The 18,166-nt window shown below is 42.1% G+C and overlaps 1 protein-coding gene and 1 long non-coding RNA gene across 7 annotated transcripts in view; one reads left to right on the top strand and one right to left on the bottom strand.

Moving 5' to 3' along the window:
* NTNG1 (netrin G1) overlaps positions 1 to 18,166 on the bottom strand; it is a 158,793-nt gene that overhangs the window by 77,627 nt on the left and 63,000 nt on the right. For all 5 annotated transcript variants that reach the window (XM_055815087.1, XM_055815086.1, XM_027786492.2 and 2 more), the window contains exon 3: positions 12,710 to 13,350. In XM_055815087.1, coding sequence (XP_055671062.1) covers positions 12,710 to 13,350 — 641 coding nt within the window. The remainder of the gene's footprint in view (positions 1 to 12,709; positions 13,351 to 18,166) is intronic.
* Positions 2,116 to 12,144, top strand: LOC114012109 (uncharacterized). 2 transcript variants are annotated; one of them, XR_003554385.2, is made up of 4 exons: positions 2,116 to 2,240; positions 2,317 to 2,429; positions 6,116 to 6,419; positions 11,729 to 12,144. It is a non-coding gene; the product is annotated as an uncharacterized LOC114012109 (long non-coding RNA). The 2 variants fall into 2 exon arrangements; XR_008748977.1 differs by having other exon boundaries at positions 2,116 to 2,429.

Here is an 18,166-nt window from a genome sequence, read left to right on the forward strand (position 1 = left end):
AACCTCAGGACAGGAAAAGGGCAGAACTTTGTGGATTTTCGGCTATATACAGATTTATCATGATATATGGCAAATTGACTGAACCAAATGACTTAGTGGCCATATAATCGTATCACAAAGGGAACAAGCTTCTGGCACCTGTCCAAGCTTCTTGTAACAGAAGTAGAATGTAACTTTCAGAATACAAAATTTCTATTCCTTCCCCCCCCCACCCGCCACAACCCACAAATCACTTTTCTGTTTTGTCTGTTTTACCTCTTCATGATAATCTCTGGGTTTTCAGCTGCTGACCTACCTCTGAAGATAAAAAAAAATGATAAAATAAGGGAAAATAGCCTTACTCTGTAACAGACTTCTCCCGAGGTGCAGGCACTGCAAACTGCAAACCCCAGTAACACCAGTGACAAGACACTGGCCCTCTCTCAGTGGTGTTGGCACCTGCTCCCGCAGCTGCGGGGCAGGACAAGCGCTCGGGGCTGCTGCCTACAGCTCTCCTAGGATGAAGTCTCCGCTGTGCCTCGCAGGAGTTCTTTCCCTTTCCTGTTTGCCTAATGTAGTTACAGCAGCTGAATTTTCAAACCTGGTTTCTTTTAAAACGTGCTAAGCTTATGAGGATATAAAAAAGCATGCATTTCTTGTGTTAGGAACTAGGGGGAAGCTCCTGCATACAGGGCATTGAGACTGCACTTTATGTTCTATTAATTGTGTTTGCATTGCAACAGTATTTGCCCAACAGTCCAAAAGGCCTCTCTCCTGTTACAGCACATACTCAGCTCATTTTAAACTGCAGAAACTTTTCTCGGGGAGTAAGCTCTTCTTTTGGTGGTCGTAATATGTGCGAGAGATTTTCCAAAAGCCCTGGAATAATAAAACACAGTAAAAATTTACAACCCCCCCAATTTTTCCAAGAGCCAGCACTAATCCACGTGTAGGTTGTTTAATTTTGAATGCCAAATGCCTCTAAAAATCTAATGTGACGCATTTTGTATGAAACCTTTAGACCATAGGTATCTCCTCTTCACAACTGACAGGCAGGCTGAACATCAGCCACACGCTAATTGCGCATTTGTTAGCCAAAACCTGGGTGTGACTGCACAGCGAGGAAACCAATGAACTACATTAAAAGTAGTATTTCACCTGCTTTTGGAATCAAGACACATAATCCTTTCTTATTCTGATGGTATTGCTCTCCTGCGTCTCTCCTATTTAGAGCATGTATATTTTATGAAGCATTAACAACAAACAAACATAGACCACAAAATCTAAAGTCTGCATTAGTCTCCAAAAGTAGCCACTGGGATGAAGAGAGATTTCAGAATCTGATCTCTCTGTAGCTGTAAAAACACAAAAGTCCAGATGTATATTTTAAGACATCAAGCCTAAAACACGAGCTATTTGTACATGTTGGAACTGAGGCTGTTGCTGTCATCCACCTGAAAGGATGAATCTCAGAAAGAATCATCTACGTTGAGGGTTATTCCTGCAGTAACTAACTGACCTACCTGATCACAAGGTAAAACGATGCAAACTGGTTTGAGTACGGATTCTAAGCTGTTGAAACTTTCTTTTGAGGTATGTACAGTAAAGGAGAAATTTCACATTATTTTACTGTTCCCTATGTCTTTCATCCGACTGTTTCTCCACTCCCCATTCCCCATTCAGGAAAAAACACAAATGGAAAAGGGGGATTTTTTTTTTTTTGTTTTAATTTCTTTTTTCCCCTCAGATCTAGCTTGTGGATTGGGTTAAAAATTTTCAGGAGCAGAATATTAGGAGTTAATGACGCTCAGATTGTTTGTTCTTTACCTCATTAATAACTGCAACACACCATTGTTGGACCACAGCTTCCCATCTTTTAATTCTTCTCCTGTGTTGCAGAGGGGAAGGAGCTGCCCTTGCTGACAGACTGCAATTCCTATGGGACAGAAGCGATTAAAAATGTAACTGGCTCCTTGCTGTTTTGCTGTCCTGCTGGAAGAATTATTTCAGGGGCATTTAAAGGAGGGGAGGCATGGTTTCATAAGCACAGTATCTTTAATGAAGCTTGTTAAATGATAAGCAATTTTCTGCATTGAGAAAATATAATAGGTTTACTTTTTCGTTGTAAATTGACATGTTCCTGCCAAAGGTTTCCATTCCTTCTTTGAGCCACATGGGCAGCGACTCCCCATGCGATACCACTGAAGGAGTGATGATCACCAAAAAGAGAAGACAAGACAGTGAGAAATGAGCAGCTGGAGGTATGCAGGGTGTGGGAGGGAAGGAGGATTTCCCAAAGCAGGTCACCGACAAAACAGACGCCTTCTCCTATTGCAGCTCTGTCCCCTGTCCCAACTGCCACCGCTGCACCCTGCTCCCACCGGCTCTGCTCCCCTGGCAGTGTAGAGGGTGGTGGGACCTTCTGTGCTCTAACTGGGGGGACAGGAATGGTAAGTTTTTTGATTTTTTTTTTTTTTTGGGCAATTCCTGGTTGGGCTTGCATGGCAAAATCAACACCTCTAGCTCTAAGTAAGGGAAGAGATGGCCACAGTTCAATAAATACAATGAGAAGATCTGGAGCCAATTAAAATGTGACAAGGCTATAAAAATACAGCCAAGGTAAGTAAGGTTAAAAACTCCCAAACCTCTCAAATGACCCTTCCTCTCCCCCCCCAAACAATGGATGGGAAGCATCCAATGGCCAGGACATTTGTGTTGCAGTGAATGCTAGCGTCATATATCAAATTAAAACCTAAAGGATCAGCTACTGAGGGAATGAATTCCATGTTCCCTCTCCTGCACAAAAGGCCACCAGAGGTTCCTGGGCTCCAGTTCACATTCACATGTCTTAGCCTGGCTTTTCTGACCAGGCCTGAAGAAAAGCACTGCAAAAGCGTTACCACATCAAAGAAGTTAACATTACTGTGTTTATGACAACTTCAGTAAACACCATCCCAAAGTCTAAAGATTCTCAATGCACGAGAGAGTTAAATGGGAAAATGAATAAAATCAGTTTTACCAAATATAACAGTCAGAAACAATAAACTCCTGCAACCGTCCTGTCTCTGGTAACTTGCATTAAAATATATATAAAGTGTTCTGGGAACTGAAGCAATGCTTCAGTTCAATAAAACTAATGCAATTAAAGAGAAAGAATCCTGTTTTTCCCCCGCTTGCAATTTCAAATGAGAGCTTCCTAAAACTTGTGACCATTGCTGGAATCCAATTCAGGACCCCAGCTTATCAAATTCCCAGCTCTGGCACCATGCCTTTGAGGTATTATAAAGTGCTGCTCATCACACCAGCTCTGCCTATAAATGCTCCAGATAACTTCAAAGTGCAGACACCCCATTTTGAAACAAGTGTTCACTGTGAAGCAAAATGGAGTCACCAAATGTGTGCAGCCTTCAGCTGGTGCTTCTTTTCTCACAGGGCAACAAAGGAAAATGTGTTAGCGCAAAAACCTCTCCCTGTAACGTTTTTCTTTAAACTTGGGAAGCTTTGCAGAACAGCTCACCTAAACAAAGCCGCAGGTTCCTGAGACCCTGTAAAGCAAGCATCTTATTCTGTAATTCATCCCAGGGCTGAGAAACCGCCAAGCTAATGAGCTCTCCTGCAGCCTCTTCCCCTGCAGGTGCTTCCCTGGAAGCACAATCTTAAATCAGACACTGCCATGCCAGATGTAACCCCCCAAGCACCAACCCCTCCCTCCTAAATGTGGCATAAGAAAGCCACGGCAGCACCAGCACCTGGCTCTGATGAAATCACAAACTTCTTTTCCATTCAGACAGTGGGAGCAGAATTAATTCCTCAGCTGCTTTAATGCTGATAGCCACATCTTGGGAATTCAGTACAGGAACATATTAATCTCTCTGATAGGTGATACTGCAGTATATTACTGGTGGGGGAGCCAGCACATCAGCACTGTGATGGTGACCCTGACCAGCAGACGACTGAATGGGTAAGGAGAGAAGGAGCTGCTCTAGCTTGAAGGCAGAGCCTCAACTTTGGCAGGCAGTCCTTCACTCTTGTCCCACTACTAATTTTCCAATGCATTACTTTGTCACTTGCGGATCCAGAAATGCTCATTAGGAAGGTATGTGACAGCCCCTGATAATACATGTCTGTGGCAAAATAACTGATCCCTCTTCGCAGCGCTGATCTTTAATGCTCACAGAGCACGGTAGGTTATTAGATGGAAGGCACCCTTTGACGGCCTCTAGCGCAATACGTTACCAGGCAGCAATGTGCCAAGTATCTATCACTTACAGAATAATGTTGTCCCTGAAAAAGGGCCTGGCAGCAGGGATTAGGGGAGGAAGAGAGTTTAATTATATTTGTGGACGAAAAGATGTCCCGAGCAGAGTGGGCAGCCTCATTATTTATTGGCTGTTCAAAAGCGCTCAACACAATCTGAGAAACAGATCAGGCTCTGCGATACGGTGGTTCCCATTGTTGTTACAGACCCTAGCCTTGAACTCCAGTTCACGCTGAAGAACAAAATTACCTCTTAAAATATGTGGTTTACTTCTGAAAATGAAAAGGGTAAGAGATGTATTAGTAATGTTGCCATTAGTGAAGGCAGCTGTTTTTAGATATTTGGTATTTCAGGGATGTGAGTTCAGCATCGTTATTAGAAGTACAGCTTACCATATTCCTCTGCTAACTTTCCAACAGTGAGCAGATGGTTACCCTATTACCAACCATTTGCATTTAACATATTGTAATGATTTATATACCACATGTCACCCAGCAAAGGGAAAACAGTTGATGGCAACTAATTAGTTGAGTGTGAAGACGCATAGCTCAATGTATATATCCCTATTGTAGTAAAATTTTACCTTTTCTGTTTTTAATAGGTTTAATGAGCAGCGTAACAGAAATACTGACGGCAGTTAAGCATGAACCACCATGTCCCTCTGTCATCAGGACAGCGTCTCTACATTAGCCTATATACCATTTATACATTACAACATTGATACCAATATTCCTGTTACATGCCGGGTTTATAAGTGATGGTGCAGGGAGGACAGATTATAACACTCCATGGTGCGTCTCCACCAATCTTTCTTAAGTGTATTTCAAAGTACTTTATAAATGTTAATATATTGGATACATATTACAGGCCAAGATGCATCTAGAGAGGGCGGAAGCGGGGATACTGCATGGCAGAGGGGGAAGACGCTTTGTGTAGCTCCCATAAAGACAGAGATGGATTTAGGGGTGAAAATGAAAACAATCACAAAGTGTTCCAAGGAGTTTATAAGGAAGAAGCAGACAACTATTGACATATGCACAAACATCCAAGTCAGAGGATAGAGTCAAGGTTTCACAGAAAGAGCATAAGTTTTAGTAAACTGCCCCCAGCACTGGGCATGTGTATGTACCATATGTATTTCACTATCCATAGTAAATCCCAAGGCCTGATCAGCCTTAACCTATGTTATGAAGCTATGGATTATCAGCCTCTTCCTGAAATGTTTTTGTTTGTTTCCAGGCTTATTTCAAAACAGTGGTCATCACCCCCAAAATTTCAAAATAATCACCAGTGAAGTACAGCTATGTCACTGCAGACTACGGCAGCATGTCCTGCATAAAATCCATACCAATCATTCCTTTTTATTAATTGCTACCTGCTTAGAAGTCTGGATGAACTGTTGTGTGAGCAACCAGATGCTGTTCACAAACAGACTCTAAGGCTCCAAGGGTTCTGTGTGCTGCAAAAAGCTAAAGGTCTCGCACAGGAATGGTGGTATGTCAAGAAGTTCTCCAGTTCCTGCTCCCTCATAATGTCATTAGGACACCTCTTGCCATTCAGCACCCTTTCGTTTCTAGCATGTCCCATGGATCTAACCAGGACACAGCTCGTTCTCCTGCAGAGGGCTGCAGCTAACGTTATGCGTTCCTGAATGCATCAGCAGCCAGGCTTCCTCTTGGGAATGCTACCTGCAGCATAACCCCTCGTCTCCTCTTCCCTGACCATAGTGCTGCCCACTAAATTCACAGCACTGCTGTTTCTTTCTGTAGCGCTTTTCCTACTTTTCCATGATCAAGGTTATATTCTATGAGAACAGAATTAAAACCTACCCTGCTGTTCAGCCCAGTTAACAAGATGTTTTATTTGTGTTTTACCAAGGATTTCAGCTGCTGACTCACTGGCACAACAGCCTGCTGCAGTCAAGTAAGGACCACGGCGATCCCCTTTGTGCACGGGTCACTAGTACTGCTGACATCCATTAATCCTGGAGATGGACTCAACACTGAAGGAGGGGAAGGGTTCTCACAGACCCCAGGTAATGAGACTATTAGACCTTGACCTTTACTAATTCACTTCCCAGTTTTCTGAATAGGTGTTTCCGTGTGACTGTACGACTGGACTTTGCAGAACTGCCCTGTTTCACATCAGCCTTATCACACAAAGAGAGAAGACGGACTGAGAGGTGTGGTTTTTTCTCACTTTTTCAAACAGAAGCTGGGACAGCCTTCTTACTTCTGTCCTCCCTCCCTTCCTTCCTCCCTTCCTTCCTTTCCATCACTTGTTCTCCCTCACTCCCTCCCTCCTCCTACATGAACACATTTGAAACTCATTGGTTTAATATGGGTAACTTCACTGAAATTAGTCCTCATTTGCAGGATGGCAGCTGAAACTAGTATCAGGTCTTGTCTCTTGTTTCAGCACTTCTTGTCATGTATAGGGAGTGATACACAGGATTTACTATGGCACTGTAGTAGAGGGAAATAAAGAAGAAAGGCTGCAAAGTTAACTCTCTTAGTTTCAAGTATTTCCCTAAATCACAGCTGAAGGATGGCTCATTTATTACAACTAACAAAAAAGATTAACACAGAGAGAAACACCACCTGTGTCAAGAAAAAGTACATGGATATTCTGGGTTCAGCTACTACCTTCTGAGGCACTTCACACGCTGAGGAGTATCCAGTAAAAATCAGCTTCTAAGCACATGTGATTAGGTAGTGAGATGGAAGAAAAGAAATGTCAGGCGATCTCACAGTGCTGGTACTCCTGCAAGGGATCAGACTGTCAAATTAAAAAATAAAAGAAAAAAACCCCACCTACAAGCTCGTAGTTCCTATTACTTGTGAGATAGTTGGAAATGTTTAAACTTTTAACGTGATAGTATGTTCTACCACTCCAGCTTTAACTTCAACATGAAGGACATCCGTGTGCCAGGAATCATTTGTATATGTGATCCAGGAGATCCTTAAGCTTATTTCAGTGTTTGCATAACATTGAACTCTTTTGGAATGGAAAGCTTAAAGGAAAGAAAGTTTCTGCAAGATATTGGAATCACTGAATTTATTCAGAAAGGCTCTCTGGATAGCTTTTCAGCATAAAAAGCAATACAGGAAGAAAAATTCTCATTTCTTTCATCAGGAGTTTTATCTCTACTCCTTTAATGTTCAATGGCACAATTAATTATACTAAAAAAAGGTTTGGTGCCTCTTCTCAGACACCCTGATCCTGCACGATATTGAGCTTCCTTGAAAGTCAGCTGAGGGAGATCAGTATGGAAATGCTTGATGTCTTGCAAAACAGGCCAAGAAAAGATGATCAGATGCTAATGAGCAAAGGTGGCAAGTGAAACCTGGTGATTTAAACCCACCAGTTTCAAAAGTGAATAGCAGAATTAGAGACCTAGTGAGCCGCCCGGACTCCACTGCTCTGCTCCTCTTCCAGCCACTACAAGACTGAGACCACTCTGAGCTGACGGACAGCCCTTGTGTCACCAGGATGGAGGGTGGAAACCAGTATTATCTGAACATGGGCAGGAATAAAGTCCAGCCAGGACACCTGTACTGAGTAAAACATTGGAGACTACTCATGTGTGAATAAACAGTGACCATTTAATTATTTCAATTCCTGATGATCCTAGATTTGTTTACAGAAAATGAAGGACCATTTTCCCTAGTGACATATTACAGTAGATATATTAAAAAAGCTAATTGCACTCGGGAGTTAAAGATAAATTGACGTGGTCTTAAATACATATATTTCTTTTTATTTCCTGTTCTCTAATGAGTTCATAATTTAATTGGAGAAACTGCTAGATTCCCTCCAAGTACTAGTGAAAATCTCAAAGGAGAACAAGCTGCTTAGGCAAGTGTTCTCATAAAACAAAGACTATCCAAGTATGGGAAATAAATACTAGAAACAGGAATGGTATTCAGTTGTCCTCTTAAAAGCTTGAAGCCTACATATCTTCATATTGATGATCTGGTTCTGAGCTGAACATTAATGAAAACATTGTCTATTATGAATAAAACTAAAGCACTTCTATATATTACCGCTTCCCTAGGGCAAAGTTCTGCTTTTGAGTAAATTGCAGAGGGATATTATCACAGCGCTGTCAAGTGTATGCCAGAGTAACATACAGATTTAATCCAATTAATCCATCCGTAGAAGAAACCAGAGGATGAAACCTGGTAGAACCCAGCTGCCACACTGACCACCCACCGACGGCAGCAGCGTGCGCCCCCGGCTCGGGGGCAGATCAGCCCTGGGGCAGAGCAGGGCTCTCCCCTGCCCCACATCCACCACAGCGGCACTGAGCGCCTGGCCCAGGGTCACAGCCGGCAGGAGACAAAAAAGCCCCAACTCCCTAAGCAGCAAACGTGCTTTCCTTCAGACTAATTTCTTCAGATGCTGAGATGGATTTACATTTTGAAAAGAGAATGTGAGAGCAAGGATCTGTTAAAACTGAGGCTACTTTTCACTTGCATACTGTGAGTCAGAGGTTTCTATTGCTGCTGGAACTGCAACCGGAGCTGAGACAGGGTCAGAACCCCCTGGGGCTTAAATACAGAAGCTTCAAGGCGAGAGAGAGTATAAAAATAAATTCCAAAGGGCTTAATAACGTTGTACAGAGGCTGGATATTCTGGTGCCAGAAGGAAACTGGTGGCTCTTAGATCAAAACCTAATCACCCCAAAGCAATAAGATCCTTTGTTTTAGCCAGCTAGTCATTCTGTCACCCACTGGGGCAATGTTTTTTTACTAGCATCCCAACTTACTGTTAACTTACAGTCTATAAATGTACACGTCACTGACAGTACGGTTAAAGCAAAAAGACTTTGGAATGATGGTGGTTGAATCTTTAGCAGCTTGATCCAAAATTTGCTAGCAACCTTTTGATTGACTTCAAAGGAATTATTATCAGCATTTTAGTGAAATTCTCCTAATTCTCCTACCCCCCCCCCCCCCCCCCAAATGTTAAAACAGGGAGCTGTACCTCACAGCTTACTCCCAAGACTGTCCTTCACATGGAATCAACGGCAGAGCCCACAGACAGCCCAGGCCACCTCTGCAGCAGCAAAGTGAGAGACACCTTCCTGATGTTACCACACAACACATTCTGATTCTCTGCAGCAAGGCCAGAGGCGGGGAAAAATGTCTGCTCTTTCTTAGTTTCCCACCCCAGAAGACTTTATTTATGCATTAGTCGACCTTTCTAGCCGTTAGGACCATCTTGCTTCAGCAGTTAATTAACACAAGTGCCATAATTTAATACAGTTAATGCTACTTTACGCCCTTTAATGTACCTTCCATTAGTGATATTATTGTAGTATTACCCTGTAAATTAAAACGAGATCAAGAGTAAGAGAGGCTCTCTTTAATTAAGGTACTGGCACACTACATCGTCCATTATTCACTAGAAAAAATCACCCTGATTTAGTGAAGCAGACCATCAGTAAGTCAGAATCAGTTCATGTGGATTATTAGGTTTCTTGAATAATGTGAGCACAATGGGGTTGCTGAAATTGCTAACAGCCACGTTTCCTTTTTTTCATCACCTTAATAAATACACAATGGAAGTGGTAAATTGAAGATGAATAAACGAGTGGTAATAGAGGAGGTAAGGCGCTCATCGAGGGTACACAGGTTTTCATCTCTAATGCTACATACATCAGGCTTATTTCACACCAAAATGCAAAGCAATGACGAAACAAATCTTACATTAAGTGGGCAAATCTCCTATCTATAATTCATTGTGAAATATTAACCACCCCAGCGTCCTGTATATTAAATATGGTGGCTTTAAGATAGATGCTTTTCACTGTCATCGATCCTTAAAATACAGCATGAAACAAACTGCTATTTATGCTGCCTTTAGAAATACGCTATTATGAACTTTGGTGATTTGAAGTATAGTTAACAAACAGGTTTTTTTCAGTAAAAGGACTAACTTTGAGATGTGTCTGCTAGCATCACTCGTCTACCACATGTAAAGCTCCTCGGTAACATCCCTTTGTATCCCATCCTCATGGAACAGCCTAGTCCAGCTTTACTAAATGTACACATACATCAGGTCTCAAAGCCCAGAATATGAAACATTGTAGGAAAAAAAATAAAATTTAAATTGTAACTTAATTTCCAGTCAACATCCTAAATTAACGTGGAGCGGCTGGGAAGCTCAGCTGAATCAGAAACAGCAGCACAAAGCCCCTGGTGTAACCCTTGCTCCTCTCCACTGTGTTCCCATGCTCAGGGCACGCCAGGGTACATGACTATAATGCTGATTTGGAGACTCTTGCAGGGGGAAACCAATAGGGTTTCTGGTAGGATACCAAAAATACCTAAAACCTATTGCAAGTTCCGTTTGGTGTGCCTAAATAGTCAGGGGCTGTGTGCTGCAGCCTTACAGCTCTGCAGCAGTAAGCAAGCCCATAAAGTCTTTAACAAGGAAGCCTCAGAACATATTGAAGGAAAGGCCACCAAATCCCTGAAGAGCTGTTCTTCTCATTAGCAGAAGACTGATAAGAATTCACATGAATCTAATCTAGTGAGATACTATTACACATCGGATATTTCTTTTAAAGCATGTGTCCAATTACTGCAGCATTTAGACAACAAGCATCAGCATCAGATAAGTACCCTGTACAGTCACACTTCATTTCTATAGATAATTTTTCACAAGATTGCCATGCCCCAGATGTGCTCAGAAAGTTTCTGGTTCTAATTTGCATGCAATGCACTCTTTTTTAATCCTTCAGATGCTTTCTTTGATAAAGTACTCATAGTCTAATTGATGTCAGATTAAGCACCAAATGGGTTTTCAGATGGGGAGCAGCTTTTCCTTAAAGTGTAAGGACCTTCAAATCCTGAGCTTTGATATGATGCCTCTGTAGAGCTAAATACGTGGAGCCCAGTGGAGAAAGGATACACATTAAACAGAACATACGTGTTATTTTTTATATACTGCGGCTAACTTCACCGAACTATTTCAAACAGTATCTTAAGCTGCCCACGATCCACCTAGGCCTCCAAGAGGCTTCTAAAAAATAATTTACAATGTAACTATGAGAGTAACAAAAAGAATTCTTAAAACAGCAGCATTTATCTTACACTTTCAATTAGTGATTCCGTATGCGTGAGTATGTGTTTGGTATGGACACAGAAGATTGTAACTACATGCTAAATCTACAGTCCTAAGAAATGTATTTTTGATGTCATATAAAAATATATCGGCACTGCAAAAGCACTTATGCATTCAAATCTGTGTGTGGCATCAATTCTTCCTTTATATAAAAGTTAGGGCAATATTTTTCAATAGATTACGTCACAGTAATTTGATTCTATTTTGATTTCATCTATTGATTTTTGCAATATGGAAATGCTTATGAACATGAAGGTCTTGTATGAAAGAAGTAGAAAATGGCAAACGCACTACAGGAGTAATAAAAATACAGTAGCCAGTGTTCTAGATAATCACTGTCTCTTTTCTTTCACTCAGTCCTGAGTCTGCAAAAAATGCCCTGGTCTTCCAAGATACGTTAGCTTTTCTGTTCGTTTGGATACTTAGCTTCTCTTAAAAAAAAAAAAAAAAGTTTTTTAAAAAGGAAGATCTGAACTCTTTATAGAAGAAACAGAGGAGAAGGAAAAGGTACATTAGAAAGGTGAGTGAATTGCAATAGAGAAGGTCTTATTTATTTCTTCCAAGCAAATTGGCATCCAAGACACATGTAAAGGGTATTACCCTCCTGCTTGAGGTCATCAGTCAATTGCTAGTTTGAGCTGGGAAGAAAATTTCCCGATAGGGATGTCATTGCACAGTTATTATTTCTGGGACTACGGCACCTGCTGCCAGCCACTGCTTGCCCTAGAGGGACTATTTGTCATGAACCCAGTTGAGTAATCATCTTTGTTATATTCAAATCAGTCTCTCTAAAAAACATTGTTGTTTTTTTCCATTTTACTTCAGCTTTACTGCTTTTCAGAGCTAATTAGAGTACAAGGAACGGACTCTAATCTCTGCCGCCTTCCTTGTTCACAGGCAGTTCATAGCCAGACTTAGTGGGAAGGGTCTGCGCAAGGGCTGCTGTATCAATCACAGCTCACATTAGCCTGAAAAAGTTAAATGACAAAACAGAATCTCTCTTTTTGGTTAACTGCCATGAGATCAGGCTCCAGCTATATAAAAGCAGACTGTCCTAATGCCAGGGTGAATTCCTGAGCCAGCGTAAGAAATGGTCAGCACCACACTGCTCACGAGATCTAGGGCTCAAGATCCCAGGCTCGTGACAGCGAACACGCAGGACTTTGTGCCGCTGAATCAGACACCTCTAGTACAACCAGAAACCGGCTTCAGCTGAGCCAGGCTTCCAATGCACACGTCTAGGCAGAAAATGTCAGCACGTTTGGGGAAATAAACCATTTGGAATAACCTCTAAAACCAAACACACACACTTGTGTCTAAAGGTGTATGTTCTCTTACCTTCCGTATACCCTTATGTCTGAAATTGCATAAAAGTAGCGTGCCAGGTGTTGCTCATCTACATATATTTCTCCAGTTGCTGGCCTAAGCAGTCTTATCCTCAGATCTGTGATGGTAAAGAAATCTCTTAACTTCTTGGTTGTGTCGAGCTGACCATAAAGAGAAGCCATGTTATGAAGCCGAGGTCCAGCAAAAAAAGCAAATCTATCTTTAATTTCAAAGTGGATTATTTTACTATTTGTCATGTACCCAGTAGAGTATTCCTCTGTGCAAATGATTTCTAGGACTGTGTGCTGTGATAAATCCCTCACTGATTTTGGATCCATGTGGAAAGCATCTAAGCAGTCCGTGGCATAGTATTGGTAGGGCTGCCATGTTCGTCCATAGTCGAGTGATTTCTCCAGGATCATTTGGTCTGGACGGCCAGATTCAAAAGTGATAACTATGTTATCTGTAAGCTCAATGGTTTTGTTCCAGGAGAGCGTGATATTAACATGAAGAGGCTTTGGATAATCCTTCCAAGTTGTGGACTGCCAAAATGTGGAGGGATGTCTTCCTTCAAGATCAAACATCAGTTCCGGGGGATGAGCCAGTTCTTGGGTACTCGCATCACATTCGTTATTGCACATGTAGGGATTCCCCTGGAAAAGAGCAGAGCAGTGTTACAAGAGGCATGGTATAGGTGACTGTGACACATAAAGATGTTTGTTTGGCACAAGAGAACTGCTGCTTTTTCTCCAGCAGTTAAACCAAGAAAGAAAAAACAAGTGCTTGCAAGGAATACCTTTATCTTAACAAGATTGATCCTGGCAGTTTTACCTGTTGAAGTAAATGTACAAACACACATACATAGCACCCTTGCTTCTGTAACATAAACATTTTTCTTAGTATGTTTTAGAGAAAGAAAAGCTTATTTACCCTGAACGACTCAGACCAGCGATCGAGTCACAGAAGACTGTGAACAGTAAGCAAGTCTGTAATAGCTCAGTAACTCCAACTCTTCCTAGAAAGATGTAGCAGCTGAAGAGAATTTTTTTTTAAAACACGTATGTTCCTCAAGGGTTCTGCTCACGAAAGAAGTGATTTTTAGGGCAAGTGTTTTGAGGTCAGCGGTGCAGCTCACACGTACTCGGTATGAACCAGTACCCAGTATACCCTCAAGTTTCCTTTCACCCGGCTGTGAAATTTATCATGCTTAACTGGGCTCCTGGCTTAGTACCTGCTTGCCGTAAAACATTTACACTTGCCACCAAAAGCCATTAGAAAAACAGCACTCTGCCAGCTCTGGGGCTTGATTCAGACATCTGCCATCTTATTACAGGGTAGTGAAGTACTTCAGGAAAGACTTTTCACAAGGCACTGGCTCCAATTTATCAGAATGAGATAATCCAGCACTTGATTAGGTGGGAGATGTCAGCAGATCCAGCTGGAATGCTGCCGAGGTGGCTGGAGCTCTGAACTGGGGGGTGAGTTAAAAACAGCAACAAAAAAAGCTTGCCAATAGTGCACAGCTTTTACTGCTGCTTGTCCTCTGTAGCAAGGTGAAAGTGAATTATTTTCTTCCTGGCCTTTTGATGCATTAACTTGCACACTACGATCTTCTGCTTCTTCACAAAGGCTATTTTGTCTGCAGATTGGGGATATCTTGCAGCAGTTGCCAAGATATCAGACCCTGTAGGCTGCACTGAATCACATCTATCTAATTTCAGCTTTCAACAACACATTAGTATTTTGCTACTTGTTCATTCTTTGTTTGTTCCAGATAGCAACGGCTGCTCCGTATCCTTCCCTCCGTCTCACACACGGATGGTGGAAGAGGCCATGCCTCTTTTCACTGATGGTCAGCACTGATGGCGAAAACGATGCACATGCCTATACCTAGCAGCGCTTGACAGGGGCATAAGTGTAGCTGTTACTGTCATTAATCACCATTCCCCTCACCTACCCTGAAAACAGAACAAGCCTTTGTATGATAATCAACCTTTTCTTCTAATTACAGTTACGCTTCTCTCCATCGCAAAGCCTCAGGGCAGTGAAGCAATTCAATGCCATCCAGTCTGGGAAACGGGTTTCAAACATGAGTTTCCAACTTGGCTGCTGCTCTGCCCCTTGACATATGCCCACCAAGCACAAGCAAATGGGCTCCTGCACTCTGACCAGCAACCTGGGCAGGGAAATACTATTTTCTTTCTCTCTCTTTCTTTCCCATTAATACAGCTGAATGCTAAAACTGACAACGATTCATTGGGACTTGAAGCTAGGAAAAAAACTGCACGACAACAAAAAGGGTTATTTGAAAGCAGCACACTGCTTGTTACACTGACAGCTTCAAAGCACGCAGCTGTAACTGGAAATACTCTGCAAAACGTGTCTGTAACTCCCTGTTACAGCTCTGATTTCAAGCTCACGGTTGCTATTTCTATGCCTTCCTTTTGAATAAAACAGTGAAAATCAAAAATAAGTTTCAAGCAGAACAGAGAAAACACCGAATTTTTAATTATTTAAGCTTCATTTAATATATCAGACACAAATGCCAGAATTTGCTAACTTACTTAGGCCTTTTCCTTAGGGAAAATACACATTGTGAAATCTGTAAGGTTCCACACCCTTTGACTATATGTACATATCAGTTTTGCAGAAAATGCTCACAGTTGTGCAAATCACAGCTTTCTGAGGTTTACTAGAAAAATCTGGTCACTGCTGTACCTATCCCCACAAAGCAGCGTGCATACCTATAATGTATATGCTTCTGTCATTGTTGGAAAAAGCAACTTCACCGGGAGTTCGTGGGTGTTGAAACCCAGCAAATAAAAGCTCCTGGGTACCAGACAGGTGCATTAAGCTCTGCTGAGGGATGGCTTCGGCTTCCTGCTCCAAAGCACCCACTGAGTCTGTTGTCATTCTTCATGTTAAAAACTAAAGCCACTCTGATCCGCGAGTCCCTGCATGCTGGAGGAGGCACGCTTTGTGACTTCCAGTGGGTAATCCACATTGTGTAAGACATATTGTTTCTTTCTGAATGTCAGTGGATTTCTTTTGCTCCCTTTTTCTTTCATCTCTTCCTTTTTGGCAAAAGCTGAGGTGCCAATATAATCAGAGAATGCAGGGAGACGGGTCTCTAACAAAACACAAGCTAACGTGAACACAGTAAGATCATGAGAGCTGGTAGCAATAAGGTACCTACAAAATGGTGCAGTGAATGCTAAAAATCAGCCCTAGCTGGCTACTGAATGGTAGTCTACATCTCTGTGGGCACAAGGCTTTTTTTTGGGAAAGATGAGGCTGTTCACATTAAATGGTCAAAGTGCTGTCCTGCACCTCAAAGTCTTACCAGCAGTAACATCAGTGGCACAACCTGCCACTGAAACCCTGGGGTAAGGGTATCACTGCAAATGAGAATCCTAATAAAAAGCTTCAGGCATATCCTACCCAATAAATGGAATTATTCTTTTAATTTTATAGCATGAAATTCTCTTTTAAGACTCGAATGATTGGATGACACCAAAACAACCTGCGTGGAGTTCAGTATTCTAGAGAATATTAGGAGAAAAAAAACCCTAAGCTGATATAAGCTGATAAAATAAATGTCCTGAATTCTAACGCAGGGAGGGGGAGAGAAATGATGAGTTTAGGGAAGTTCCCCTCTGCCTGCTGACACGGACGTCACTGATGTAATTCAGAAGTATTTAACTTGGTTATTGCTTCAGAGGCTTGGAGTCAGATTCCCATTTTCTCTACCAGCATCTTGGCATTAAACTGCTTCTAATTAATCTTAAACATAATTAGCATGTTAAGTCATACTTACACTACCAAAACAGTGTAAAGGGGTCTTACCCTACATGAACATCCCTTAGTACACATTAATATGAAAACAATTAATTTAACTGGCATTAGTTGCCTATTTTAATGTCTTGATCTCTGTGATAATCCTTTTTAAGATCTATATCTCAGTAAAATGAATACAACGAAGAGAAACCTTAGCCAATCTGTGAAAAGTAAGGCCGTTCTGTGTCGGGGACACCTAAAGCATGGAACATTAGCAGCCGTAAGTAATTCTGTGACCAGCAGGCAGCCGTAAACTGATCTTCATTCAAGCCTTCCAAGCAGCAGCTCTTCAGCTGGACAGGGTGGAAAATATTTGTAACTTTTCAAAATGGTATTTAAGCCATTAGGACATTTCTAAATAATTAAACCCTAATAAACACTTCTAAACACTTTACTGCCAATTAGCATAAAAGGTAGCTGAGGCTTTCCCAACACCATGACCATCCAGAAGAAACCCACTATCTTTCTGTACAGTAATTGGAGATGCATATTAAATAGCTCCTTGCAGGTAGGCAAATTAAGTTGGTATTTATTTTGTTTTAGGCTGCTCATGGAACGAAAAATATTACCAAAACTACTGACATAGTCTACAAGCTCTGGCTTTAGGGCGAGGTACCCATTTTGCAAGCATGGCAAGGGCACCTGGCTGCATCACACGGTCTGGTCACGCTCAGTGCCCGTAACTCTCAAGTGGAGTTACTGAAGAAGCTGCTGACTAGGGCTGACTGGTACCAGTAGTGTTTCCCCTCAGCTGGCTGGATTTAGTTTGTTGTAGCACTCAGTGATGTCTGTTTGTGCCAGCCAGCTTGAACCCTCATAGTGGTGTCTGAGGTGCTCTGCAAGTGTCCCCACCTGGGACGTCCCTAGACATCCCTCCCACTGGGCAGGAACATCGCCTTACCAAGTGCATCTCGAGGAACAACTTGGTGGCGGACAGGACAGTGACCCTAGAGTGAGGGTCTTGGCTAAAAACAGAGGTCTAGCAGTAGTACGACCTTTGAGCGTCAGCAGGGGAGCCAGCAGCCGCGCTGCAGCTCCTGTTCAAGGGTTAAAGTCCAAGCGCTGCTGCTCAGACAAAGCCAGTCTCTCATCAGGACAGCTCCTCAGCGCATCCGCGCAGGCTTAGGGCTTGATTGAAGATGTTGCTTCTTTCAATCTGCTTCCTGTCCACTCTAACGCCCCATGGACTTTTTTACTCAGGAACAAAGACAGAGTGGCTTAACCCTTCTGCAGCATGAATATTGGAAGCTGTATCACAGATTACATGCTGTAATAGACACCTGGCTAAATCCCTATAGAGGATTATAACTTGCATTTTCAAACTGGTTAAGGCTGCTGAGGTCAAGCAGACCAAGATTTTAAAAAGGAGCAAAATAAATTTTCAGGAAGCAAGTCACAGCAGCTGATTTCTGTACCACTGCCTCAAGGTAGTTAGCTCAGATGTGCAAAACCAAAAATAAATACAGTCTGCCTCACGTTTGGCGTGAGGTTGTGCAGTAAATTACCACATTTGAGTCACACTTTTGGCAATAATAGAGTATTTCTGTTTTCCTTTCCAAGAGATCATTACAAGCAGTTCGCTTGGTACTGTGCTGTACATTGTATATTACTAATTAGCCAGTAATAGCTAAT

The sequence above is a fragment of the Falco peregrinus genome, chromosome 10, assembly GCF_023634155.1.
Source record: "Falco peregrinus isolate bFalPer1 chromosome 10, bFalPer1.pri, whole genome shotgun sequence".
Taxonomy (NCBI): Eukaryota; Metazoa; Chordata; class Aves; order Falconiformes; family Falconidae; genus Falco; species Falco peregrinus.